Source organism: Alosa sapidissima, chromosome 17 (genome assembly GCF_018492685.1).
Source record: "Alosa sapidissima isolate fAloSap1 chromosome 17, fAloSap1.pri, whole genome shotgun sequence".
Classification (NCBI taxonomy): Eukaryota; Metazoa; Chordata; class Actinopteri; order Clupeiformes; family Clupeidae; genus Alosa; species Alosa sapidissima.
The window spans coordinates 4,750,490-4,777,226 of NC_055973.1; the positions used below are offsets into that span (position 1 = coordinate 4,750,490).

At 41.9% G+C, this 26,737-nt stretch overlaps 2 protein-coding genes across 3 annotated transcripts in view; one reads left to right on the forward strand and one right to left on the reverse strand.

Moving 5' to 3' along the window:
- cnbd1 (cyclic nucleotide binding domain containing 1) overlaps positions 1-4,765 on the reverse strand; it is a 17,046-nt gene extending 12,281 nt beyond the window's left edge. For both annotated transcript variants that reach the window (XR_006024535.1, XM_042067731.1), the window contains exons 1-4: positions 4,611-4,765; positions 4,143-4,215; positions 3,925-4,041; positions 1,198-1,326 (exon numbers count right to left, since the gene is read on the reverse strand). Coding sequence is in view for 1 of the 2 variants with exons in the window: in XM_042067731.1 (XP_041923665.1) it covers positions 1,198-1,326; positions 3,925-4,041; positions 4,143-4,215; positions 4,611-4,644 (353 nt within the window). In the remaining variant the exon portion in view is untranslated. The remainder of the gene's footprint in view (positions 1-1,197; positions 1,327-3,924; positions 4,042-4,142; positions 4,216-4,610) is intronic.
- A 2,441-nt stretch (positions 4,766-7,206) lies between these two features.
- Positions 7,207-25,719, forward strand: LOC121688908 (cyclic nucleotide-gated cation channel beta-3). Its single transcript, XM_042068822.1, has 18 exons — positions 7,207-7,329; positions 9,511-9,565; positions 11,089-11,176; positions 14,618-14,778; positions 15,153-15,515; positions 16,029-16,237; positions 16,519-16,569; positions 16,757-16,843; positions 17,620-17,684; positions 19,004-19,126; positions 21,193-21,334; positions 21,747-21,906; positions 22,314-22,411; positions 23,108-23,191; positions 23,279-23,397; positions 24,550-24,702; positions 25,064-25,217; positions 25,397-25,719. The coding sequence occupies exons 1-18, from the start codon at positions 7,207-7,209 to the stop codon at positions 25,415-25,417; spliced, it is 2,256 nt and encodes a 751-aa protein (XP_041924756.1). The 3' UTR covers positions 25,418-25,719.
- The last annotated feature ends 1,018 nt before the right edge of the window (positions 25,720-26,737 follow it).

The window sequence follows — 26,737 nt, forward strand, 5'->3', positions numbered from 1 at the left end:
ACATCCACACAGACACACACACAGACACACACACACATACACACGGACATCCACACAGACACACACACACATCAACACAGACACACACACATCCACACTGACACACACACACACACACACATCCACACTGACACACACACATCCACATAGACACACACACATCCACACAGACACACATCCACACACATCCACACACACACACACACACACACAAACCCCCACACAGACACACACTGGAGCAACCTGAGGTGGACAGGAAAAGCCATTAGGATCCCACAGGAACCCAATTATAAACAGAGAGAGAGAGAGGGGAAGGACAGATAACAGAAACAGGCACACACAGACAAGGGTGTGTGTGTGTGTGTGTGTGTGTCTCTGTGTGTGTGTCTCTCTCTGTGTGTCTCTCTGTGTGAGTGTGAGTGAGTGTCTCTGTGTGTGTGTGTCTGTGTGTGTGTCTGTGTGTGTGTCTGTGCGTGTAAGAGCCGTTTCACTCTTTCCACTTTGTCCTTCTACTTTTTTTGTATGCTTAATACACACAACGTCTTATTACTCCCACTTCTCTGTAGACTTACTGTGTACAACTTTGTACTTCTTCAGCTGCCGCTGCCCTTGTTTTTGTTTCATTTGAACTTAATGGTGTGGCACACGAGTCGCCAAGGCAATAAAGCTACCTCAATGTTCAATTATGCTGTGAGACATACAGAGAAAGAGGGAGAGGGAGAGAGAGGGAGAGGGGGAGAGAGAGGGAATGGGAGGGAGAGAGAGAGAGACAGAGGGAGAGAGAGAGAAAGGGAGAGAAGGAGGAAGAGAGGGAGTGAGAGAGAAAGACAAATAGAGAAAGAGAGGGAGGGAGAGAGAGAGAGGGAGAGAGAGAGGGGGTTTAACAGAGTGATAGATCTAAGTGTGTGGTCTGCACTCTTTCCTCCTCAATAACCCCTTCCATCCTTCAGGGGACGTTCAGCTGATATGAACGGACCTGCTCCTGACTGCCCTCTGCCAAATAAACAAGGAACTGCACTATTCCAAGTTCTAGCACATTGTGTGTGTGTGTGTGTGTGTGTGTGTGTGTGTGTGTGTGTCTGTGGGAGGGAGATAGAGAGAGAGAGAGCAAGAAAGAAAGAAAAAGAAAGAAAGAAAGAAAAAGAGTGAAGTGTTTGAGTTTGTCTGTCAGTCTGTTCGAGCTGGTGGATAACTCACAACTTCTTTGCAGCTTTGATCATCTGGCTGACCTTGGACTCATGGAATGGTCTGCTGGATGGCAGCTTGCGCCTAGCGCCCAGTGGCTTCTTTTTCTGTGTTTCATCCTGCTTCTCCCTCTCTGCCACACTGCATGTAGACAGACAGACACACACACACACACACACACACACACACACACACACACACACACAATGAGACACATGGAAACACACTTATACACATCCACACACACAAACACCACCAGAGACACAGACTCGCACCAAGCAAAATAAACACACTGATTTTTCCATAAAACACAGAAGAAGACAAGTCACACCCGAGAGTTGTTCTCTTTCCACGTCTCAATTCGTGCCAGCTCACCCACATACTGATTGGTATGTGTTGACATATCATGCTGATGCTAAATATTTCACTTCAAAACTGATTAAACACAGAATCAAAGACCAAAGATACAGCAGAGACTGGACAGAAATATTGACTTAATGTCATCCCAGTCCTTCTCCAGTCCTCCCCAAATTCCACCATTATTGGAGGCGTCATGTTCTCATTTGATTTTCTGACTAAGCCATTTCCTGCACTTTTCTTTACAAGAGCTGTAGTTGTACCGTCACCGATGTACCAATGTACTGATGTACCGTTGTACAGATGTACCGATGTACCAATGTATCGATGTACTGATGTACTGATGTACTGTTGTACCGATGTATCGATGTACAGTACTGATGTACCGAACTACTGATGTGCTGTATTGATGCTGTAATGTGCTGTATTGATGCTGTGCTGTGCTGTACTGTGCTGTATTGATGCTGTGCTGTGCTGTACTGTGCTGTATTGATGCTGTGCTGTGCTGTACTGTGCTGTATTGATGCTGTGCTGTGCTGTGCTGTGCTGTATTGATGCTGTGCTGTGCTGTATTGATGCTGTGCTGTATCATTGCTGTGCTGTGCTGTATCAATGCTGTGCTGTGCTGTATCAATGCTGTGCTGTATCAATGCTGTGCTGTGCTGTATCAATGCTGTGCTGTATCAATGCTGTGCTGTGCTGTGCTGTATCAATGCTGTGCTGTGCTGTATCAATGTTGTGCTGTATCAATGCTGTGCTGTGCTGTGCTGTTTGTCTCCACCCCACCAGGGCACCCGAGCACAGTGGCTAAGTTTAGCCGCTAGCGCGCCACACGGTCGGCCCCAGCTGGGAGCGGATCTGCGCTCCAGCCAATAGCAGTCCTGACTCATAGGCCACTGCCAACTGGAGCACTCAGATCAGCTGCCAAGCAGGCTGTTCTGCTTCAGCGCTGTAAACATTACTCAACGCTTCTGCGTCTCTCTGTGTGCGCGTGTGTGTGCGCGTGTATGTGTGTGTGTGTGTGTGTGTGTGTGTGTGTGTGTGTGTGTGTGTGTGTGTGTGTGGGTGTGGGTGTGTTGAAAGTGTTGTGAATCAGAATCATTTCTGTAAATGTACATGCTGTGTACTTCTTATGGTCATTTGTGATTTTTGTATCCATGTGTATGTTGTGTCTTTGGTCTGTATTCAGAGTATCCTTTGTTTATCCTTGCAATAGAAGCTGACCAGACTTGATGGCATCATCAACACCTCCCACCACACCTTTACATTGCATATTCATAGTAGGTCACTCCTTCTCTTTGTGTGTAACTTACTAAAGGTTAAGATTTGTTTCATATAGTCAGAGAATACTGGTGAAACCCATGATGGGGTGACACAAACATGTAACTCTCCCTTGAAGGGCACTGGCCCCTCATTGAAAAGAATAAAAGCGGCCTGTATTCCTGATTTTCCTGAGTCTCCAGGGAAATATGGTAGTAAAAATATGCTATCAGTGTGAGAGTGTGCAAGAGAAAGAAAGAAAGACAGACAAAGAGTACCAGCCAGGGTGAGTTGGTATGAGAGAGAGAAGCATAAAAAGGGCAATGAGGGACCTAAATTGAGAACCGGATTGATTGACAGGAACTATGATTCGTCACTGTTCCATCGGGCAGAGAGAAAAAGAGCCCACGCTGCTTCTGCGGGCGAGGGTCTATTTAAAACGTTGGCTTCTGTTGTGAAAAAAACAAGTGTGAAGCAATGACAAGTGCCGCTTGTCTTCTCCTTTTGACTAGTACTTAGTGTCGGCACTCTTAAACTCTAGTATTAGTGTTAACAGATGCAGTAGTAATTCCTACCTACGGTCTCCTCTGCACTGCAGCTTAAATGTTATTCTCTTGCTGTAAGTTGTTTTGGATAAAAGCGCCTGCTAGAGGAATAAATGTGTTGTGATGCTCTGACTGAGTGGCGATCTCAAATGGGCATGTGAGGAGGGGAAGGGGGATGGAGTCGACTGCCCTACAAGAGGGCACGCTTTTTATCAGAACAGTCACACACTCTCTCTCACACACACACTCACTCACACACTCATTCAACACACACACACACACACACACACACACAACACACATACTCAACACACACACACACACAGACAGACACACAGAGAGAGAGACACTATACACACATACACACACAGAGAGAAATGCAAAATCTGAACGATATAGTATAGGGGTGTACTGTACTAATGCTACTGTACTACTGCCACCTAAAGTAAATGTGTTTCTGCCTTTCTGAGACAGGATAGGCTTTTGCCAATTAAAACATAATTGCATATGGTGGATGGTTTTGCACAAACTTGTGATAATCCTAGCTTTAAGTCCTAAATTATGAGAAGTATCTTACGGTTTATTTTCCTCAGGCCAGGGTATTCGAGGCAGTGGCTTCGGAGCCCGGATGAAAATCTGCTGGTAAGAGTTCATGAATGCTCTGTGGGCCTCCTCACTAGTCTTCTCATCGCCGCTGAAAAGAAAAACGTTTCATGAATGTATGGCAAACACAGCTGGCAACAGAGACATACAGGACTACACCATTGATAGACGAGTATCATGTTCGTCGTTCACCTGCATTCAAGCCCGGATATGTTGCATAGAGCCTCTAGACGAGCGTAGTCAATTCCAATAATGTTGGGATCTCCTAAAACATCAAAGGCAAATAATATGCTATTGCGTAAGTTTGACCAAGAAAATAATTCCAGCCACAAGCAGCAACCATAACGTAGCCTACAGAGTGAACCAGACTAACTTGTTCAGTATTATCGACGATAGGCTACATTATCATACTGCTTATGCACGAGTTAGTGCATATAGTTTCATTGTTTTTTCGACTAAATTATCATCCTCGATGTGGCAGAGATGGGCCGACTGATCATTAGGCTACTGTTAATATGCTATCTTATTAATAGGCAATAATACCATCATTGGCCAGCTAACGTAGCACAGGCTACGACAGGGTCGCCTATTTTGATGTTAGACTGCAAGACATCACCTACAGTATACAATATAGCCTACGGACAATTTTCCAGAACATACCTGTTTCTTGCCGACAGACTGTTTTTTGAGACATGTTAAGATATTAACATTACGTTTAAAAATACATTGTTACAGTATAATATAAAGAACACATGAACTTGCAACGTGAGAACACTTTGCAGACTACAGGCGCTTCCTTTCACTATGGTAACGGAGCAAACGTCATTAAGTTGAGGGGCTGGCGCTGCCTGGCATGGTAAGTCGGCTAGTGGGTGATGTTCATACCTGTCACTCCCGTTTTTGATGTGACGTTGTATTAGCAATGTATGGAATTGCCAAAAAAAATGCATGGAATGCTTGGGCAGCTTACCCAGAAGTCACCGGCACCCTCATTCTGATCACCAAAGACCCAACCAGCACATGCACGTTCTCAAACGCTGGACTGTACTCATGTATAGTAAGAACTGCGGTGTCGAGTCAGTCAATGAAACCCGGAAGCTTCTTTTCACTCATGGCCTCAAGTCCCTGGATTCAATCCCCCCGACCCATCATGCCTTATTCCAGCATGGAAAGCGTGCCCTGCACACTGCAGCTTTTGTCTGGAAGCAGTCCCTCTCCAAAACTCCAGAGATTCCAGACCCCAGTGAGTGGGGTTGGGAATGGAATGACAGAACCAAAGTCTGGGTGCCATATTGGACAGATCTGGAAGATGCCAGCAAGGACTGCTCACTCCTCCTCAACTGTGGCTGTGTGGTTGCCTGTATGGGCAACTGAAAGTGCCACTGAGCTGGACTTTGCTGTACCACATTGTGCAAGTGTGAAGGAGGCTGTAATGATGAAGAGTGAAAACAAAAATCTTTGAATAATACATGATGTTTAAGTATGAATTGTTTTTTGTGTTATTTGACTTAAATGTAATATTGATCCTTAACATGGTGAAAAGCCTAATATAACTTTTCACTGTGGGATAGTTCTGAATTTGTGTTTATTTAAGGCCTCAACATTGGTCCTTTTGGTCACAACATGTGATTTTTGACACTATAGTGATAGTGATCTGTCCAATCAACAAAGAAAAGCATACCTTGGAGGTAAAAATATGGGTCTAGGGACCTGAGTAATATTTCAATGTTACTTTTTCAGAGATATTGACAGTTTATGAGCTAAATATGACTATGATACTAGATTTAACATGGAAATTGACTTAAAATAAGAAGAACATATCAAAATTGGATTCCTTGTATTAAACAAAGTAGAGAAAAATACATTATACAACAATTTAAGACTAAAGGAAGCTGAGATATAACCTTTTCTCTTTTCGGCGGGGGCCATTTTGGATTTTATGGATAACTGCCACTAGGGGGGCCACCCCAACTTGTGTCCATGGATTTTTGAAAACCTTAGGCCTATACCAAAGTCCTTTTAGGCAAGTCCCTCCACTCGGCCGCCATATACCAACGTTTTATGGGCACTCATCGGGCACAGTCTTTGGGTCGAACTGCGTGTGCGCAAGGCTTCACGACACCAAGCTTGCTCCAGCGGCGAGATCACAACACATGATTCGCACGATGTCTTCACAACACACCATATGATTGGCTCAATGTATTCACATCACACCACATGATTGGCTCAATGTATTCACATGTCGACGTTTTGCCGAGGAAGGGGTGGGATATGTGTAGACAACGGCCATATTGTGGTGACAAACTAGCCCCATGCATTTCTATGGAGTATTTTCTGAGTGCTGTGTCTCCACATTAGAAAGTCTCTGCCTATACCTAACACCCTGCCAAAAATCAAAAACTTATCCAGAAGTGCCCAATCTTCATGATTTTTCACATATTCCTTCCCAGCTATAGGCCTAGGGCTACCTTTTGTGTTTTGTAACAGACAGACCACCAAACTTCAACTTCATCTATGCCTACGTCTCCTATACTGAAGTAAAATGGAAAACTACTTCACTATGTCTATGGCCAGTCCTTTTCATGCCTTTAGTAAATTATGACACAACATGGGCTGACATGAGTTCTGTGTAGAGGTTAAAAAAGAATATATATATATATATATTTTTTTTTTTTTTTTTTTTCCCAACCTCAGAACAGAACTAACACAGAACTATATATATATATATATATATATATATATATATATATATATATATATATATATATATATATATATATATTCATATTGTGATATATGTTTTGCATGTTGTTAATAATAATAAACAGCAAGACATCAGTAACAGCAGTGAAAGATGCTCTCAATTGCCCTGCAGGGATCAGTGAGTTAGGCCTATATGTGGCACCTGACAACGTGTTTGAGCGCAGAGCTCTGTAAGTCATACTTACTGTGAGTCCCAATTAGTGCGCTGTGCTCTATAAGCAGTTGGGTCAACCTGCATTTATATCTATGAGTAGTATGAGGAGGATCTCTCTACTTGTGCATTCAGCTGTCTCGCTGGTGGGGGGGTGGGCTTTGCACTCAGTAGGCTAAGCTCGGGGGGCTTAAGGAGAGGAGTGCTGGGGGAGATGCGAGGTGGAATTAGAGAGTCTAAAAGCACTAATAGCATCAGGCAGTGCAGAGCTGAGGACAGCAGCAGTGAGGCTGAGCGAGGAAGAGCACAAGTGCGATCGCCATCGCAGTAGCCTCGTCCGAGATGTTCAGCAAGCTCAAGAGTGCTTTGAAGGGGCCCGTGCCCCCTGCCCCAGCCCCAGCCCCAGCCCCAGCCCCAGCCCCTGCTCCGGCTCCGGCCCCCGCTCCAGCCCCTGAACCCGCAAAGGTAAGAGTCTCCATGGTATTCTGCATGTATGCCTATACGGTATGCTGCATGCATGATGGTGAGCTGACTGACATTCATGCTGGAGCACACCCGAGCTTTGAGCATCTGGCATTGAAGAGGACTTTTCTTTTCTTACACAGCTGAATGGAGCATTAGCAGATTGTTGACTGGTTTTAATGAGTGATAGCTGTTTGTTTGTTTGTTTGTTTGTTTTGTTTTTTGGAGGGGGTGGGGCTTGTATTTGGCACTGGACATACTTGCTGTACCTATCTTGACTGGTGGGTTCAGGTTTTTTTTTCATCTTCTTACTTCGTAAGGCTTATTTGAGGAAAATAAAATGGGGGTGAGCGGTAAAGAATGATAGATGTGTGGTACAGACTGAAATGGTAAAGTTATTAGATGGTTTTATATTGAGTGGTGGTGGTAGGCTATTGCAATGGGAAAAAGTATATGAATATTCTTTTGAAACCTATCAGGCCACATAACTGAGACATTTTCCAGCTAACAAGTTGGCTTGTATCACGTTTTGTTGAGTTGGCTGGTGCCAAGTTGAGAATATAATGACTATGAGCATTTTTATTTGTCATATGATACAGATATGTGTTTTGTTAAAAATAAAACTTTTTTTATAACAATGTACTGTACCTTAATCAATGGTCTGATGGTGTTTATGGACAACGTCATCTGATGATCTATGGTCTAATTGGACATTACGCACAAAACAAATGGAGTTCATGCGATGGTCATTTTGTTTCTTTCTGTTGATGTTGGCTGACAACAGAAATTGGATGATATGTTGACATATCATGGCATCACCATGACATCACTGATGTAATTCTGCAGAGGTGAAATGTGTCAGACAGAAGATCAGAGAGGCGGCTGCCTTTGATATGGTCTAAAATTGTCTAATCTTTAATGAAGGTTTAAAAGTGGGTGCACAACTATGAAACCTCATAAAACACACATAAAGCACACATCAATCTTGCTTGGTTCGACTTTTTTGATTAGACTTTTGATTAGACTTTTAAATGTTGTTTTGTAATGAAGAATAGATGGTCCCCATGGCGTGACAGCAATGGCTGCCCACTTCTCCGGGTGTGTGTTTCTGTGCCCCTAGTGCGTTTACTCATTGCTCACCTATGGCTGAAATGCAGAAAAGAAATTCCAGTGCGTGTGTGTGTGTGTGTGTGTGTGTATGTATATGTGTGTGTGTGTGTGTGTGTGTGTGTGTGTCACATTGGTCACTGAGGTACCATTTACATGTTGTTTTCATACAAAATCCTCTACAGGGGACGTCCTGTGACCCTATATGAATAGAGGAACACACAGTGCAACTAGAAAGTTTGCAGATCCTTTTAAGTTTTCCCCATTTTGTTATGTTTCAGACTCATTTTAAAATGGATTCAATTCATTTTTTTCTCATCAATCTACGCACAATAGCCCAACACAACACAAAAAAGTAGGTGTTTTGTAAATTTATAAAAAATAAAAAATAAAACACTGAAATATTCCATTTACATAAATATTCAGACCCTTTGTTATGACGCTTGCAATTGAGCTCTGGTACATCCTACTTCTAATAATAGTCTTTGAGATGCTTCTACTTGATGCTTCTACAACCTGTGCCGAAATGAGCTCATTGGACATTATTAGGAGAGGCACACATCTCTTTATGTAAGGTCTCACAGTTGATGATTTGAAGTGGGAAAAAAATAAGAATAGAATAGAATAGAATAGGTCTTTATTGTCATTGTCACAGCAGGTACAACTAAATGTAAATTGCTTCCTGTCATTGCATCATCCATGAGTCTATAAAAATATAATTAAAAAAATAATTAATAGAAACATATAAAATAGCATTAGCAGCATACATAAACACACACAGTCATACACACACAGTCATACATAAGAACAGTATGAACATACATCTACATACTGTATGCTTTCTGTCATTGCACTGATTTTCACATTTCCCAACAGATATTGCACATTATTTCTTTGCAGCATTGAGGGTGGTTATTGCCGTTGGATAAAAGCTGTGTTTGAGTCTATAATTGAATCCATTTTAAGAAGAGTCTGAAACATAACACAATGTGGAAAACTTGAAAGGGTCTGAAAACTTTCCGGTTGCACTGTAGAAGATTCAGTCAAATGAGCTAATGCTGCTTGTGTTGCTTGCAGGAGGATAAGCCTGGCGAGAAACCTAATGAAGAGAAGAAAGATGAGAAACCAGCAGGTGAGTAAGGCTGTGTTCAAGCCTCCTGTCACAATTCTGGCTGTCATGACTCATATTTCTAAATAAAATTCCCTGACCTGTGTGTAATAGGTGTTCTTATCATGAGCAACTGGCAGACATTACTTAATAATCAGCAAACCAAAGACAAACGTATCACTCAGGAGAAAGTTCAGGGTATGGCTAACAGAGCCGGACAGTAACGGAGTACATTTACTTGATTACAGTACTTGAGTACAATTTTGAGGGATCTGTACTTTACTCGAGTATAATTTTTGAGGAGTACTCATGACTTTACTCAAGTACTTTTGAGAGGCAAATATTGTACTCTTTACTCCACTACATTTCTATCCATAACCGTGAGTACCCGTTACTTCTTCTAAAAAAAAAGGAAAAAAGAAAAATCTCGGAAACCGGTCAATTTGTTGTTTCCCTCTCAAACATGATTGGATTGTGCAGGCCCCACTGATTGGGACAGCCTATCAGCAATCACCTTCAGCTTTCCGCCAAAGTCAACTCCATGGTCAGATTTAGATAAGAGACGAAACCATGGACTATTTCAATCTTCTGAACAAGTTAATGATAGTTTTCGCTTCAAGTGTTTCAATTACAAAATAGTATTTTGTATATGAAATACGTATTTGAAATACATGTATTAGAAGTACTGCCCATCCCTGGCAACATGGTAAAAAAATGAAAATAACTTGATTTTACTTTACTCAATTCCTTTTACATTCTCCAAGGTAATAACATTAACATTTTTCATAACTCCATGTAGGACGTTTCTGTACATAAATGTGGCAGTAGTAATGCAATATTTAGTAAATGTAGGCTACTCTTGTACTCTTGATACTCAAGTACTTTTAAAAACAAGTACTTCAGTACTTTTACTTAAGTAGACATCTGACAGTTGTACTTTTACTTGTACTTGAGTAAAATTTAGCAAGGGGTATCTGTACTTTTACTCAAGTAATGAAGCTGTGTACTCTGTCCGCCTCTGATGGCTAAGCAGTTTTCCTTCAAATCACCTGTTTCATCTGCAGCAAATGTTATGTCACATATGAGTCACAAATTCTGAATCCTGGACAGATTATGATATTTTAACTCGGGTTTAAAGACAGCAGTCTATTTCTGTTAGTCATGTGGTGTATGTCTGTATGATATGCATTATATATGAGTGATACCTTAAGTGTGAAATGTTGCACTGGTTATAGCTTACAGCACTAGACTGCACCTATTCAACAGCAGCGCTTGTGTTCAAAGTAACATTGTAGGAACTCCCTGTTTAGTCCATTTTTAACATACTGGGTACTCATTTAGCACTAAGGGGGCACCCAGCTCGTCTAAAACCAACAAAAAGGGCCATGCTCCTACTGTACCTGCTACAGTAATGTTAGATAACACAACACCAGGCCTTCCAGGCTTGCATCGGCAAAGTCATGAGATTGAAGGCGTGATTTTAAGGTAAAATAAAGTACATCACCAGGCTCTGATCAAGTATGCTGTTCTGTTACCTCCTTCCACAGAGTCTGCCCCTGTCCCGGTGGCAGCCCCAGCTCCTGCCCCAGCTGCTGCACCTGGAGAAGACAAGCCACCTGGGGAGGGGGGTGAGGGGTAAGAGAACAACCAAAGTAGAGTCTGATTGGTTTAAGGGGCTTAAGCTCCATCTATTCCCACAGGGTTTGCCATGTCCTGACATCATTGGGGCAGCCGTGGCCTACTGGTTAGCGCTTCGGACTTGTAACCGGAGGGTTGCCAGTTGGAACCCCGAGCAGTAGGCACGGGTGAAGTGCCCTTGAGCAAGGCACCTAACCCCTCACTGCTCCCCGAGCGCCGCTGTTGCAGGCAGCTCACTGCGCTGGGATTAGTGTGTGCTTCACCTTACTGTGTGCTCACTTGTGTGCTGAGTGTGTTTCACTAATTCACGGATTGGGATAAATGCAGAGACCAAATTTCCCTTACGAGATCAAAAGAGTATATATACTTATATACTTATACTTACAGCTTCATAAGAGCACACACACACACACACCTCTTCATGTCTTGCCTAATTGATCCTTCACAGTGCCCAAGTCTTTGTTCTTACTTGAGTTCAGATCATATTGCCATGTGTTTCTCAGCTGATCGCGCACATGGACTTTAGGTCACAGGGCCAATGCCTGAGGGGTCCCTGTGAATGAAATGACTTTGATTTGATTTTGAAATGGAAATACAGTAGATATCAAGTGAAATGGAACTACAGTATATCAAGTAAAATGGAACTAGATATCAAGTGAATACAGTTTTTCTCGATTGCTACGATGCACTGAATGACACTAGGATCTTCACCTTCTTAGCTCAGCAGAAGTCATCTCTTGCAAATGTGTTAACACTTTTGTTAGTAATTGTGTTTTTCACGATTGCTAAAACACTAAATTCCATTCTATGAACCAAATGCTCAGTTGCCTGACAACATCTATTGAATCAATCACTCCTTTGGTAAAACCATAAACAGTTGACTATTTTGCAAAACATTTTGTACTGTGATGTGCTTGTGATGCATAATGGTAACCACAAGTAGCAAAAAGTAAACACAAAGAAATCACAGATGTCATCAACAAAACAACTCAAGATTGATCACACTTGTTTCAAATGATGTAACACAACCAATATAAGCTAGTTCATGTAAAGAGTGCAAACAGGTTGCTGTAGTTGCTGCAGTGCAGGTTCAATTCAACAACGGACAGAAACTATCAGTGAGGCATTTAGAGTATATTGTAGACTGTAATGCACTTCTCATTTACGGTACTGAAATGTCTCTCTTCTCCAGTACTTTTTCCAATACTTTATTTTTACTGAATTTACAGTAGATGTCCACTGAGGTATGAAATATGTTTTGCTTTTTTTTTAGATCCTGGAGCTATATGCCCTCCCTTGAACACTGTATTCTCCATGTTTTGATGTAGACATAATGAAAACATTTAACACAGTTCTATTACAAAGACTCCAAACTCTATTGGATGAGCAAATGGAAATCATTTATTCATAGCTAATAGACATCGCTTGTGAAATTATAAACTTGGAATGTCACTGTGTGACTCCTTTGCATAATTTTCCAATCAGCAATCATTAATTATCCATAAGACATGCCATATCTGTTCTGTGTTGGTATTTGCAAGCATAGCTCTAAGGCACATTTAGAGAAAGTACTGTATTGCCTATTTGGTGAAGAGGACAGTACAAAAGCTGACAATTCCAGGTTTTTACTGTAGGTCTGTTTCAATGAAAAATGACAAGTTGCAGATCAGTGTATGAATTTGTCCTCTATGGGTGCTCACTGTAGGTCTTACATGTCAGTGACAGTAACATCTTGCGAGGAATGAGTACAATTCATTTTATTCAATACGTTTGGTCTTTTCACAGTTTTTCTGATATTATGAAATGTCAATAAATCATGACACAGACATAGCAAAAATTACATCTGAAACTCTTCATATTGAAAACTATGTTTTGCATTTTGTTGTTTGTGTATTGATTGATTGAAAGCACACAATGATTTGACCACAAGGTTTGTTGTTTGAATGAAACACTTGCTATGCTGCACGTTTTAAATGTTTAGTCGCTGTTAGAGCCTTTCACAAACGAAATGAGCCATTTTGGCTCTAGTGCTTCTGTTTGTCCCTGCGTGGTCATTGTTTTGAGAGCGTGATGCCAGAGTTGATAGCAGCATTAATGCAATTGAGAAAAGCTGAGAGTAGATCAGAAAAGTAGATTGGAGAACCTTTGGACATGCAGTGTCCACTCTCAGAGTTCATGTTGGTTGATGAGGTGAGTCGGTATTGAACAGCTGACTCAGCGTCAGTTTATATCAGTTCAACCTGCGTATTTATATCAGTTGATCCAGGGTGTTTATTTGGGCCAGCCAAGACTCTGAGATCTAATTAATCCTTAAAGGTTTTCAGGCAGATTTGTGAGTAATTAGTTGATTAAGTTAGTTTTGGCAGGGTTGGCAGGGTATGCCGGGTGTGTTACATCGCAGTGTACACACCTGCCAGGAGATAACCTCTAAAGTGCTCAAAGCAGATTAGAGAATTTACAGATCCCGAGATTATGAAGCTCTCTGAGGCCAATAGCACCAAAACTACAAACGACGCACCCAGAGAAAGAGAAAAACACATGAGAGTAATGAGAAGCAGACCCACGTGTCTTCTTTGAAGTTAGCTGAGGAGAGAAGCACTTTTCTAACAGGGCTTAACGTTTTTGGTTACCGAGCCTGAATTCAGAAGTTTTGAAAATAGGCAATTATATACAGTGAGGGCTTCAAAAAGGCACAGCTATTTTCCTTGATCAGCCCTGTTGAAAGTAGCAGTAGAAGACTGACTCCATATGAATCATTACAGAAAAGAGAAACAAACATATCTTATTTATCAGGTTGAGAATAGCATGAGGGTCACTGGACTAGTATATATTGTATAATCAACTAGTATAATAGATGTTCCTAATGGCTCTGCACTATAACAAAATATTAAAGTACCGGTACTGTGATCCAGTGGTGTAGTCTATGTGATATGCAGGACTACACAGTATACCCACTTAAAAGCATCACCATCAGTATACCGGCTTAAAATAGGCAAGGATATGTATTAACATTTGGGGTTGATCACAGTATACCCACTACAGCTAACAAGACTACATCACAGTATACCCACTACAGCTAACAAGACTACATCACAGTATACCCACTACAGCTAACTAGACTACACTGCTGTGATCCCACTGGTAGGATTGACCAGAGATTTTATGCAGTGGAGGCAGCAAGTCCCCCTCTTGGCCAGTAGAGGGAAGCACTCTCTCAATCGAAATCAAGGACTGGTTAGTTTTATGATGCAAACCACCATGACGAAGGTTTGTTTTTTTGAGATAGCGGTTCTTGTCATAGGTACAATATGACTTAAGATTAGATTATATTGGCATGTTGTATGTATGACACAACAGCATTTGGTCTTCTGCAGTCTGTGTTGGCTGTGTGACATGGGGAGAGAGTTTGGGCAGCATGTACATGTGTTGGTGTTGCAGGCAGGAAGACACCCCACCTGCACCAAAGCCCATAGTCATTAACAGATATGCGGATGATCTGCTGCGCGATATTGTCACACGGATGCAGGAGCGAACACGCATCTACAAGGAGAAGGTTATGGACCCTTATGCCTCGTCCCCTGAGAGAAGTCCTCCAGTCAGTAAGCATGGCCTCTGACCTTTAGAGCTCAAATATTCATGGGTTCTAAATGAAGAGCTTGGTTCCAAAACGCTATATCCTCTGTTTTCATGATTTTTCATGAGTATTTATTTGTCTTAGTCTTTATCTGTAGTTATCCACTGTACAGCACTTTGGCCAGTTTATGCTGTGTTTAAATGTGCTTTATAAATTAAATTTACTTACTTACTTGCTTTCTATTTTTTTACATTTTGTTTTCCAGGTAATTTCAGTGATATCATTGATATTACCTGAGATACACAATTAAAATAACATGACATGACTGTTTTTAAAAATGGAGATATAACGTTTGGGAACCAAAGTCTTCAAATCTTCACCCCTCACTTCTTCTTGCAGCACCAGTGTACACGAAGGAGGGATACAAACGAAAACTGGAGGAGGACAAAAGGAGGCAAGAGGAAGAAGAGCAGAAGAAGAAAGAGGCGGAGGAAAAGAAAAAGAGAGATGCGGAGGAGAAGAAGAAAAAAGACGAGGAGGAGAAGAAAAAGAAAGAAGAAGAAGCACAGAAAAAAAAAGAGGGAGAAGAACAGCAAAAGAAAGATGAAGCAGAACAGAGAAAGAAGGACGGGATCGAGGATCCCAAACCCAAATCGTCCATCTGTCCAAAGATCTCATGCTCGTGGCTGGTGGACCCTATTCTGGCGCCCATCGAGAGGAGGATGGACAAGATCCTCGGCACCTCCCTGGACCCTTTCACAGGTGAGTTGAGCCGCCAGTGTCCACCAACAGTTAAAATTATATCACTACAAAACAACATATTGATTTGGTTAAATCGAAAAATAAGTTATAAAATTATAAAAAAAAAATGTCTACTAAATATAATGTGGTATAGGTTGTAAAGATAATAATGTTGGTTTGGCAGATTACTACAGTATCTGTTCTATGGTTTGTCAGGTATCATCACCAAGTTTGGTGATCTGCACTCTAGCTGTCTTAGTTCCTTAGTTCTCTCAGCATCTGATCTATCTGTAGAGATTCTCCTAGCTCTCTTTAGTTCCTTAGTTCTCTCAGCATCTCATCTATCTGTAGAGATTCTCCTAGCTCTCTTTAGTTCCTTAGTTCTCTCAGCATCTCATCTATCTGTAGAGATTCTCCTCTGACTAGTGAGGAGCTCTGTGAAATCCTCACATCTTTTGTTCTATCTCCCTCACTCTCTCTAAACCACACTTACTCTGCATCCTTTCCTTCCTCTACCTCCCTCTTTCTCTGCAGATCGCCGCTACATTGCCTGGTTGAGTGTGCTGACCATAGCCTTTAATTACAACCTTTGGTTTATTCCCGCACGCATGGCCTTCCCTTACCATACCCCTGAGGCCATCCCCATCTGGTTCACGTTCGACCTCATCGCGGACGCCATCTACCTCATCGACATGATCGTTTTCCAGCCACGCCTGCAGTTTGTGAAGGGTGGGGACGTCATAGTGAGTGAGCCTGAATGTTGGGAGCTATAATTAGGCAAATGAAGGAGTACCGGTAATCCTATTTAGGCTAATGTGAATCTGACCATTCATGACAATCAATGCTCTCTACATTCTACATTTAAGGAATTCATTGGCACGTATTGTTGAAAGTATGTACTTATGATAGTCAAGCTACAAACCTGTCATGAATTGGTGAAACTCAATGGCATGAATAAATGCACTGATCAATGATTTTAAATTGTGGCATCTCTCTCAAAGATTACCATAACTTTTATCCCCAGTATGACCAAGTTCTAACAAAGAAATACTACAGGGAATCCAAAAAATTTAAGGTAGGCTACTGACCAAAAACCTATAGTTGCATTGCTATTTTGTACATATGTAGTATTTGTGTCAGTGTTCTGTGTAGGATTTCGGTAAGTGATTTCACAAAATGTCCACATAGAAGAACTGTTGTTTGACTGTGCGTAGCTTTGAGCGCTCTGAGGACACTGGTTTTACTCTCGTTTTCTTCCCCAGGATGCACTGCTGGCCCTTGCCCCTTTTGACCTGCTCTACATCCCCTTTGGGTTCAAGTCGGTGTTTAGAGCCAACCGCCTCCTGCGGGTATGTCCATCTCAGTGTTTCCCACAGAATTGAATTCTATTTGTGGTGGTAGGTTTGCAGAATTAACTTGAATGCAACAGTTTTTAACAAATTAGTGCAGCATAGTTATGATGCTAGATTTAAGACCAGATTTAAGCACAATTTAGTACAACCTAGAAAATCATTGTGTGGTGGTCAATGTTGATATTGTGGTGGGCCGTCACAAATAAGGCAATGTATGGGAAACAATGCATCTACATTCTCTACATATTATTATAATTAGCAGAGGCTTTTATCCAGTACATACAGTATGTCAATGATATTACAAGGGCCATTCTCCCCAGAGCTACTCTGGGTTAAGTGCCTTACTCAAGGGCACAACGGTGGAAGCTGGGAATTGAACCCACAACTTTTCAGGCTACTAGCATGCTAGCCCAGCTCCTTACCTTATAGTTTGGTAAGAGGATACATAGGCTACCGGTACCTTTTTTTTCTCTGTATGTGCAATAGCACAGTCTGACACCATTAGCCTTAGCATAATTCCCAGGAAGTGGGTTACAACTGGTGTTCAACTGGTTCCAGTGAATTATGCTAAGCTAGGCTAATGGTATCGGGGTGAGTTAAGGCAGCCTATAGCTTCCTTTTTGAGAAAGGTTTCTCTTTAAATGGGGTGAGGGGGATTATGCACACGATGGTGGTGGGGTTTGCAGTTAGGGGTCAGGATGACAACCATGTTTCAGTCAGGCACTAACCACCAAAGATTCTAGAACTAATCACTGACTCCTGTCCTGCTGCAGTCCGAGACGTTCGATGAGTTCAGTGACCGGCTGGAGGGGATCATGACCAAAGCCTACATCTGGAGGTACATCTGCAGGAGTTGCCAGACATTTATCCTGCTTACATAATTTGAACAGTCTCTTCATATTTTTTTTGTTTGAGAAGATGTGGCTTCACAGTCTTTGTGTGTAGTGCTAAACCTAAATTAAATAGATTCCAAACTAACTACCCAAAGGTAATGACCCCCTAGCATCGCCTATCACTGCCCCCTCTACCTGGATTCCTGGCCTGTACAGCCTAGCGACTCACCACCTGCCTTATGAGAACTCTCCCCGGATTCCTGGCCCGTACTACCTAGCGACCCCCCACTTGCCCTATGACAACTCCTAATCCCCCTGGACAATTGAATTTCCTACACTGGACTAAGGTGGACTAAGGTCAGGGGGCATGGAATGCGATAGCTTGGTTACAAACATTTTTTCGACCACGCTTTTCTTTTACAAACCACTTTAAACACTTATTTCGTTAGGACCTTGATGTGGACTAATTTACAACAAGTTTTAATTCATCTTTCGTTGCTGTATGGACCAATAAACATTATTTTTGCCACATAAAGAAGAAGGTGCATTAACCCTGCCAGGCCTATCGTTTCACTGCCACAAAGAACTTTGGATAAAAATGGACTAAACAAATAGGATTAAAAATGCATTAATCCTTGCATTATCAAATAGTCCAGTGTAGGAAATCATACCGAATATGTAACCATCCCACCTCTTGTAACATATACCTTAGGTGGCTTTAAACACCATGTTCTATTCTCTACATCTGACTAACTTATGCATTTATCATGTATACAGACCTTACTGTTCTGTACTGACCCTAGGCAGATGGGCCAGGCCCTTGAGTTGTGGATCTGCTCGAGGTTTCTTCCTATTCCTAGATTTCTTCCTAGATTCCTATGTATCTCAAATTCTAGGGAGTTTTTCCTCGCCCCTGTTACCAATGGGCCTTCTTTTCTTTTCTCTGATTGTCTAACACTCTGATTGGCTAACAAAGCGCCATGAGACATGTGTAATGTTTTGACGCTTTTAGAACTTTTTGACTCTTTTTGACTACAACTGGACTAATCTTTATCAACGTCTCGGCTGCTATAGCCTCCATCAGAACTTGAAAAGAAAATGAAAGACATTACTTGTGTATGTTTACGGTTGGTTAGTTTACCATTGGCTAGTTAGTTTGGAGTTATTTTCTGAGCTACCTCTGTCTCCTGTTAAAAACAGTATTGTTTGATGTCCTTAGCTTGCACCATCTAAATTGGATAAATGCACATCCATTCACCAGAAGATCTACAAAGTAAATGCATGATTGATTTTGTGTTCAACATTTCCTGTGATCTGCTCTCAGAGTCATCCGCACCATTGGCTACCTGCTCTTCATCCTGCACCTCAACGCCTGTGTCTACTACGTGGCCTCAGCCTATGCGGGCATAGGGAAATCCAAGTGGGTGTACAGTGGAAAGGGCAGTGCGTAAGTGACTTCATTATTTAGATGCACACACTGCAAAACACATTGATATAGTCTTGTTCACATGTATAGGACTTCCTGTTCCTTTATTTATAGCCTGTCCTACTCCAGTGTGTGATTTCTCTCCCCTTTACATTCTCCTTTTGGTGAAGACTGAAACATTTGTAAGACTTATTAAGCATTATATCCTTTTAATATCAACAGAATAGTATCCCTTTTAGTATCAACAGAATAATATCCTTTTAATATCAACAGAATAAAATCCCTTTTAATATCAACAGAATAAAATCCCTTTTATATGTTTTGCCTCATATGGCCTCATCCTCTGACCTGTCCTTTCCCCTCTCTCATTTGTTCTCCTTCTTCACTGCTGTTTCATCGTAGCTACTTGGCCTGTTTCTTCTATGCGGAGAAATCCCTGCTAATGATAGCAGAGCTGCCACTCCCAGAGACAGTTTTCGGTCAAGTCTTTCAGATGGGGAACTACTTTTTTGGGTCCCTTTTTTTGTCCACATTTCTCGGACAGGTAGAGCATCTTTTCCCTGTCGTTGTTTTGCAAGCTTTTTCTACCGCATTCTCTTGCTTTCTGCTCATGCTTGTGTTTAGTTTATCTTGCCATTTTGAGATATATGGCAGTATGTTGTTGTGTGATGCTGTGAGCCTAAGGCTTTCTGCAACAGCATGCAGCTGGAATGATACAGTATGAGCTCTGCACTCCACCTATAGCTGGGTGTAAAGCAACGATTCTAGAACAGAGCCGCTCCGCTCTAGAATCTTTGGTGTAAAGGCCCTGCTTTGTGATGCTTTCCTGCTTTGTGATGCTTTCCTGCCTTGGAGCACCACGTCCTCTAGCACCAGCCTCATCAAAATGTGTTGGGCTTTTTTTTCAATTATTGTACTTTATTGTACTTTATTTTGAAACTCTTTTGAACTATTGCACTTGTATGCTTTTAGCACATTGAATTGTGTGCTTGACCCTGTGTGAAATGAGCTATATAAATGCCTGGCCTTAGTTCAGTTGAACGGCCTGACTGTTTGCCAGTAGAGGGAGCTTTGCTCACATCACTGCTGATGTATGTGCTTTACTTTGTTGATGCATGTTTGTGTGTGTGCGTGCGTGTGTGTGTATGTGTATGTGTGAGATACAGTATATGTCCTCTGTCAGTTTGAGGTGTGTGTGTGTGTGTGTGTGTGTGTGTGTGTGTGTGTGTGTGTGTTGTTGTGATTGACCACTGTTTGTGCGGGCCTTGTCTGTGGACTTCTGGTCTCTGGTCGTCTTGTTCATACGAGATGTCCATTCCAAAGTGGCATTCTACCTGTGGCTCTAGAAGCAAGTGAGGGACTTATGAGAGTGTGGTTCGAGCAATAGCTTCTTTTAGGATTAAGCTATGCCGTAGTCCTGCTACTGCCTCTTTTAGGATTAAGCTATGCATGGTCCTGATACAGCTCTTTGTTTTGATTGGAGCAAAGCTGCCCTGCCTGCTTCTGAGCTGAGTGTGGTCATTTCATTGAAGCATGTGGCTTTGCACAGAAAGCATCTGTAGCATGGAACAAACACTTTGTGTCTGGAAACAGTATATTTTTGGTACTTTTCCAAAACAATTAGATCTTTCTGTTTTATGGCATAGACACCACTAAATGTTTCTAAGATCTTGGTTTGAGGGTCTTTTGGGCCCCAACCGTAGACTTAAAGGCAGCACTGCCACTGTCGACTTAAAGGAAGCGCTGCCTTACCTAATCCTAACCCTAACCCTAGCCCTAACCGTAATCCTAACCCTTGCCTAACCCTAGTGCCTTCTAGACAGCGCTGCCTTGAAGTTGACGGTGGGGACCCAAAAAACTGTATATCAAGATGTTGGCAGCATGATATAGTGTTGGTGAGAGTGTACACATTAAGTTATGAACTGATACTGGTGCCTGCTTTTTGCTCATGCTTTTGGTGGCTAGAGTTTGTCTGGCCATTTTGGGCAATATGGCAGTGTATTGTGTAATGCTGTTTCCAGTTTCCAGTACGCAGTACGGAGCAGTGCTGAATGCAGATATCTCTCTGTTTTTCTTTCTCTCTCTAGGTACCTACGTTGTTATTATTTTGCAGTGCGAACACTTATCAATATTGGAGGACTACCTGAGCCCCACACGGTCTTTGAGATCTCGTTTCAGATGACAAACTTTTTCGTTGGTGTCTTTGTGTTCTCAAGTTTAATTGGACAGGTAAAATGCTTCCCTGTAGAGTGAGGCTCTCCATGCCACCGTCAGTACATCTGGAGATCAACTAGTTCATAGAGCGTGTAGACAGCCCTAGACAGCCCTAACCTCTAGACATCTATCTAGACGAGAATAGACGAATGGCTGATGAGAAATGTGTATTGTGGACCACACTGTCTAAACTCTGATATTTCAATTTATTATATCTGGAAAATTAACATCTTTGCAAATGACTGACAAAACCATTGATCCTCCAATATCTAATATGACTATACCTTTCAAATAAGACCTAATTGGTCCATTGTGAGACAGCATTGTAGGATCTGTGTTTGTTTATTTACGTGTGTGTGTGTGTGTGTGTGTGTGTGTGTGTGTGTGTGCGTGTGATTTCCTTGATTGGGTACCCTGTCTCGTATAGATGAGGGATGTCATCGGGGCGGCCACTGCTGGTCAGACCTACTTCCGCAACTCCATGGACAACTGTGTGTCCTATATGGTGGCCAACAACATTCCCAAAGTCGTGCAGCAGAGAGTGCGCACCTGGTACAACTACACCTGGGACGCACAGGGCATGCTGGGTAGGCTAACCACAATCACATTATTGATACCTTCTACCCAACACTGCAAACTCCCAATGTGTGTGCCACAAAACCGCATAGCAATGCTGTCATATGCCAAGTCAAGTCATCATGCTGCAATGTATGGGATGTGTGTGTGTGTGTGTGCTCATGATTTTGAGGTTTGGTGTAATGTGATTAGTTGACTGAGTCAGGACATGCTGGGTGAAGGTAAACAGACTCAAACCATTCTGTGTGTTCTGTGTTCTTTGGGAACCGTCTGTGGGCACGGCTTGGATGTAATTGTCCAGATGTTTATTTAAAAATAGTATCTTATTTGGGATCTAGGAGAACCCCTAGAATTGAATGACATTTTCTATGATCAGGCTTCACAAGAGGTGTTATGTGATGGTGTGTTTTCTCCTCAGATGAGTCAGAGCTGCTGGACAAAATGCCCCTAGTCATGAAAACAGCCATTGCCGTTGACATCAACCTGGCCACCTTCCAGAAGATAGACCTCTTTAAGGTAAAATCCTTGAATGTCATTGTTTGAATATCCTGAAACGATACGGATGGAGTCCATCTAAATTGAAATAAAATGTCTTCTATTATAATGTCTTGATCACTCAGTCAGGATACTGTGTGCAGAACTCATCCAGCTTTAAAAAATAAACACTGGCGAGAAAACCTATACTGGAGACTGATTGATTGATTATTGATTGATTGATACATTGATTGATACATTGATCATGTATGTTTCACTTTTATCTGTTGTGTAGGGTAGAGGTGTACGCACATCTATAACAATTCTACAGGTGCTGGATACTAGTAACAACGAGTAAGAAGGAAGAAAAGAAAGTGTTGTATAATGTTGACAGTCTGTAGATCTGTTAGCTATGAGCCATGAAGTGGTATTATTGTTAACGATCACTGACAGAGATGTTCTTTTACCTGCTTAAATATGTATCAGTGTGACTTGTCTTCTCTGCTACCTCTTTGTATAACGTTCAGATGGGATGTTGGAATAATTGGGCTCCACCCAGTCCCCAACAAGCTATATACTGTATACCCTTACCCAGCATCTGCTCAGGTTTACACCTGATGAAGACCCGAGTGATCGAAACGTTGTGTAACCTACCATTAAACTGGGAGCTTTAGAGGCAGTGGGCGGATATCTTTTCTTCCTTCTCACATGTATCTGTTGCAATACCTTTCTCCCAAGGGATGTGATAACCAGATGCTTATTGACATGTTACTGCGGCTCAAGTCTATTATCTACCTGCCGGGAGACTTTGTGGTGAAGAAGGTGAGTTTTTGATCATCTTCATCCATAGTGAGGGAAGTGTTTCAGGCGTGGTGGTGACCCTCCTCTGACCGCACATCTTCTCTGCAGGGAGACATCGGTAAGGAGATGTACATCATAAAATCAGGGGCTGTGCAGGTGGTAGGAGGTCCAGACAACTCAATCATCTTCGTCACACTGAAGGCAGGCTGTGTGTTTGGGGAGATCAGGTAATAATGGCCGACAAATATTATCATTGTCTCAACCAGGGTTTCCGTTGTCCGGTAATTACCGGACATTGGCCGGAAAAAAAATGAAATGTCCGACAAAATTAAATCTCTCCGGTCAAATTGTCCAATTGAAATTGGCTAATAATCCCGTCCCCCTAATGCAATCTGAATTTGAGAATAAGCGTAAAATGTAGGCCTATATTAAAGCAAGAATACCTCCTCTGGCTATGTTTTTAAATGAACAGGCTCTACCGTTTGAGTGAGATGGTTCAAACATGGCCAGGCCCAGGCAGACTAGCCTTAAAAGTTTTTTCAGAGGCCAGACGCGATGGATGATGATAAATTGGTAACATCTGAAGCCTCAGATGTCCGGTCAGCTCCACCACCACCAGATAAAAAGCAGAAGTGTTGGGCGTATCTGTCGGAATCAGTGACGCTGGAAGTAGAGTTGCGGGGGGTGCGGCCGCACCAAGACAAGACTTGTCATTCCCCGTGTAGACACACCCATGGACATGCAACTGTGTTCTGTACCCAAAGCATATGCTTTCTCTGTCTATGAAGGGTTAGGGCCTCCTCGACGAGGAGATTGCTGGTCCGCGGATAAATTCCGAATCAATCAAATTGTATCATTGAACCGCGGACCAAAAGAAAAAGAAAATAAACATTTCCCAGAATAGGAAATATTTCTTAATTTATTGTTATAAAGAGGCATAGCCTTAGGGGTGTGAGCGCTCATTCTTGTATGTGCGCATCTGTGCAAGTTAAACAGTTGAACCACTGGAGATAACGTGGGTAGCAGCAACAAACAATGTAGCCTAACGAACGAAGTGGATTCTTGCTGTCCTTGAAAACATAGATACTGGCTAGATCTTGTTAGGCATATTTAAGTTAGGCTAATGAACATGTTGCATTCTATACGTCCTGATTATGTCATTCTTTAAGCTACATAGCCTGTCTCCAGTTTTCCTCAACTTGACTTATTAAGAAGCGATAATAGGATATTTGACCGGCATATCATCAAAATGTCCGGAAAACGAAACCTCTGCCGGTCACTTTGATCGGCACCACTTTCTTCTAGAGGAAACCCTGGTCTCAACATAATCATCTTCAGTTGATACCACTGTATCAAATCTGACATGAGCCTCTTCACAGTCTGCTGCAGTCATCAGCCAATGGAGGCAACCGCAGAACCGCAAACGTTAAGGCCCATGGCTTCGCCAACCTCTTCGTTCTGGAGAAGAAGGACCTTTTCGACATCCTAGTCCACTACCCAGAGTCCCAGAAAGTGCTGGCCAGGAAAGGGAAGTAAGTAGGCGGCTCTTTATGGCTGGGGCTGATGGCAGTAGAGTGGCACATTCTCCATGTTTGAGTGTAACTAACTACATTTCCCATCATCTCCTTCATTTCACACAATGCTTGTATTCTGGTTTTCAGTATTTGTTCAAAAGAAGACTGTAATAAGCATTGTAAATAACATATAGGCTAGCACTCCAGATTGACTTTTTACTTTAATAATGGTGATTGAAAAACGTGAAACGTCAATTTGGAGTGCTGTCCTATTTCTTCTTTACACTATTCATTTTGTTGAGGATTCAGCATCCAGGTCTCAATTTAGTGTGGCGTTGAGTGCTATGTACAGCTTTGTGCTTGTATCGTAACGTTTCAGGCAGCTGATGAAGGCGAAAGGCCCAGCGGCTGCCAAGGCCGCCGAGGACAAGAAGAAGGGCTTGACTCTGTTCGGCCCCAAACCCCCCACCCCAAAGTTTCTTCGCGCCTTCGGCACCGGCCTCAACAAACAAGGAATCCTCGAGAGAATGAAGGTACCTATACTGTATGTCAGAAAACAGCCAACATATAGGGCTGACTATAGTAGCTAGTTAGTGAGGCGATTTAATATTGACCACCACGCAAACCTTCTCTAGTCATTCCATGCTTCATGTAGAGGTTAGTGGACACACGCATCTATGTACAAAGCTGACACACGTTTCTTCTTTTACAGGCTGCTGCTAATTCATCATAAATAACATGAACTCTGATGACCAAAGCAACAAATATTTCAGCGTGCGCTATATTGAAACAATGAAATGAAACTGCTTCATCTTTTGTCAGTTTTATTTACATAGTATCGATTTTTGGGGGAAGCTTTGTCATAAGAAATGCAGTTGTCCGTAGATTAATGTAAAAATGAATCATAATTTGAGATTCTTATGTGAAAGCCCTGTCTGAGTATAATAGTAGTATGCTTGGGTAATACTGAGGGTTCGTCTGAGGAGCTCAACATTTGAGCAGTAGGTCAACCACAGTGTTTGAGAGAGTAATGTTATGAAGAACAGTGCCTATTAAAATACATATACCAAATAGTTATAATATATGTATAACTGAAGAGTTCAGATGCAAAACCCTCTAAATCCGTCTGACCACATTTCTTTTAAATGAGCATTTAAAATCCGGTTCCTATAGGTTTTTGCATAGAAATCGATATTTCAGACCAGGAGGAGAGTGTTATTTGATGTGTTTTGAAGTTAAATTATTTGATTAACGTATACTATGTGAGGAGAGCATTCACTCACCATCTTTATCTCATTTTTGACGTAGGTGGCATTTAGAGGCTTTTGCATCTGAACCCTTCAACTAAACCCAGTATTCTTATACTTATGGTTGTTAAGCATCATATTTTATTTATTGTACAAAATATGTGTTTGACAGAATAATAAAAATGTTCCTTTTTTAAATAGAGCAGTATTGATTTTTTATTCATGTTAAGTAGATAACAGTGAGTGTCTTGGGAACGATTATAGTTTGCATGCAGTAGTGTGGTCGATTATAGTTTGCATGCAGTAGTGTGGTCGATTATAGTTTGCATGCAGTAGTGTGGTCTGTCTGCCTGAAAGTTTTGCTTGTACCAGTCTCCCTTTGCGTGTGTGTGTGTCTCCCTCTGTCACTGTGGTAATCCCTTTACTCCGATTGCTGTAGTGACTGCTTAAGTAAGGCTGCTCCTCTGTCTGCTGTTAGCATGGGATCAACAGATAAGAATAGGCTGACTGACCACACAAACAGTTCCTGGAATGCACTACCCAACAAACCATTTTATACTCACTGTTGCCACGGTTTTAACACCCTGCAGTATGCTCTGGCCCTCATGCCATCTAGTAATAATCATCTGTTCAAAATGTAAATATCCAGAAGTCAACTATACTTAAGTCTGACATAGTAGGAGAAGGTGATGACAGGTGTAGATCAACTAGGCAGGCATAGAGTAGATCAACTTTAGATGCAACTCACTGATAGGTCGATAGAGCCAGGCATGGTGGAGGCAGAGCTGTGATTGGCTGTGGCTGTG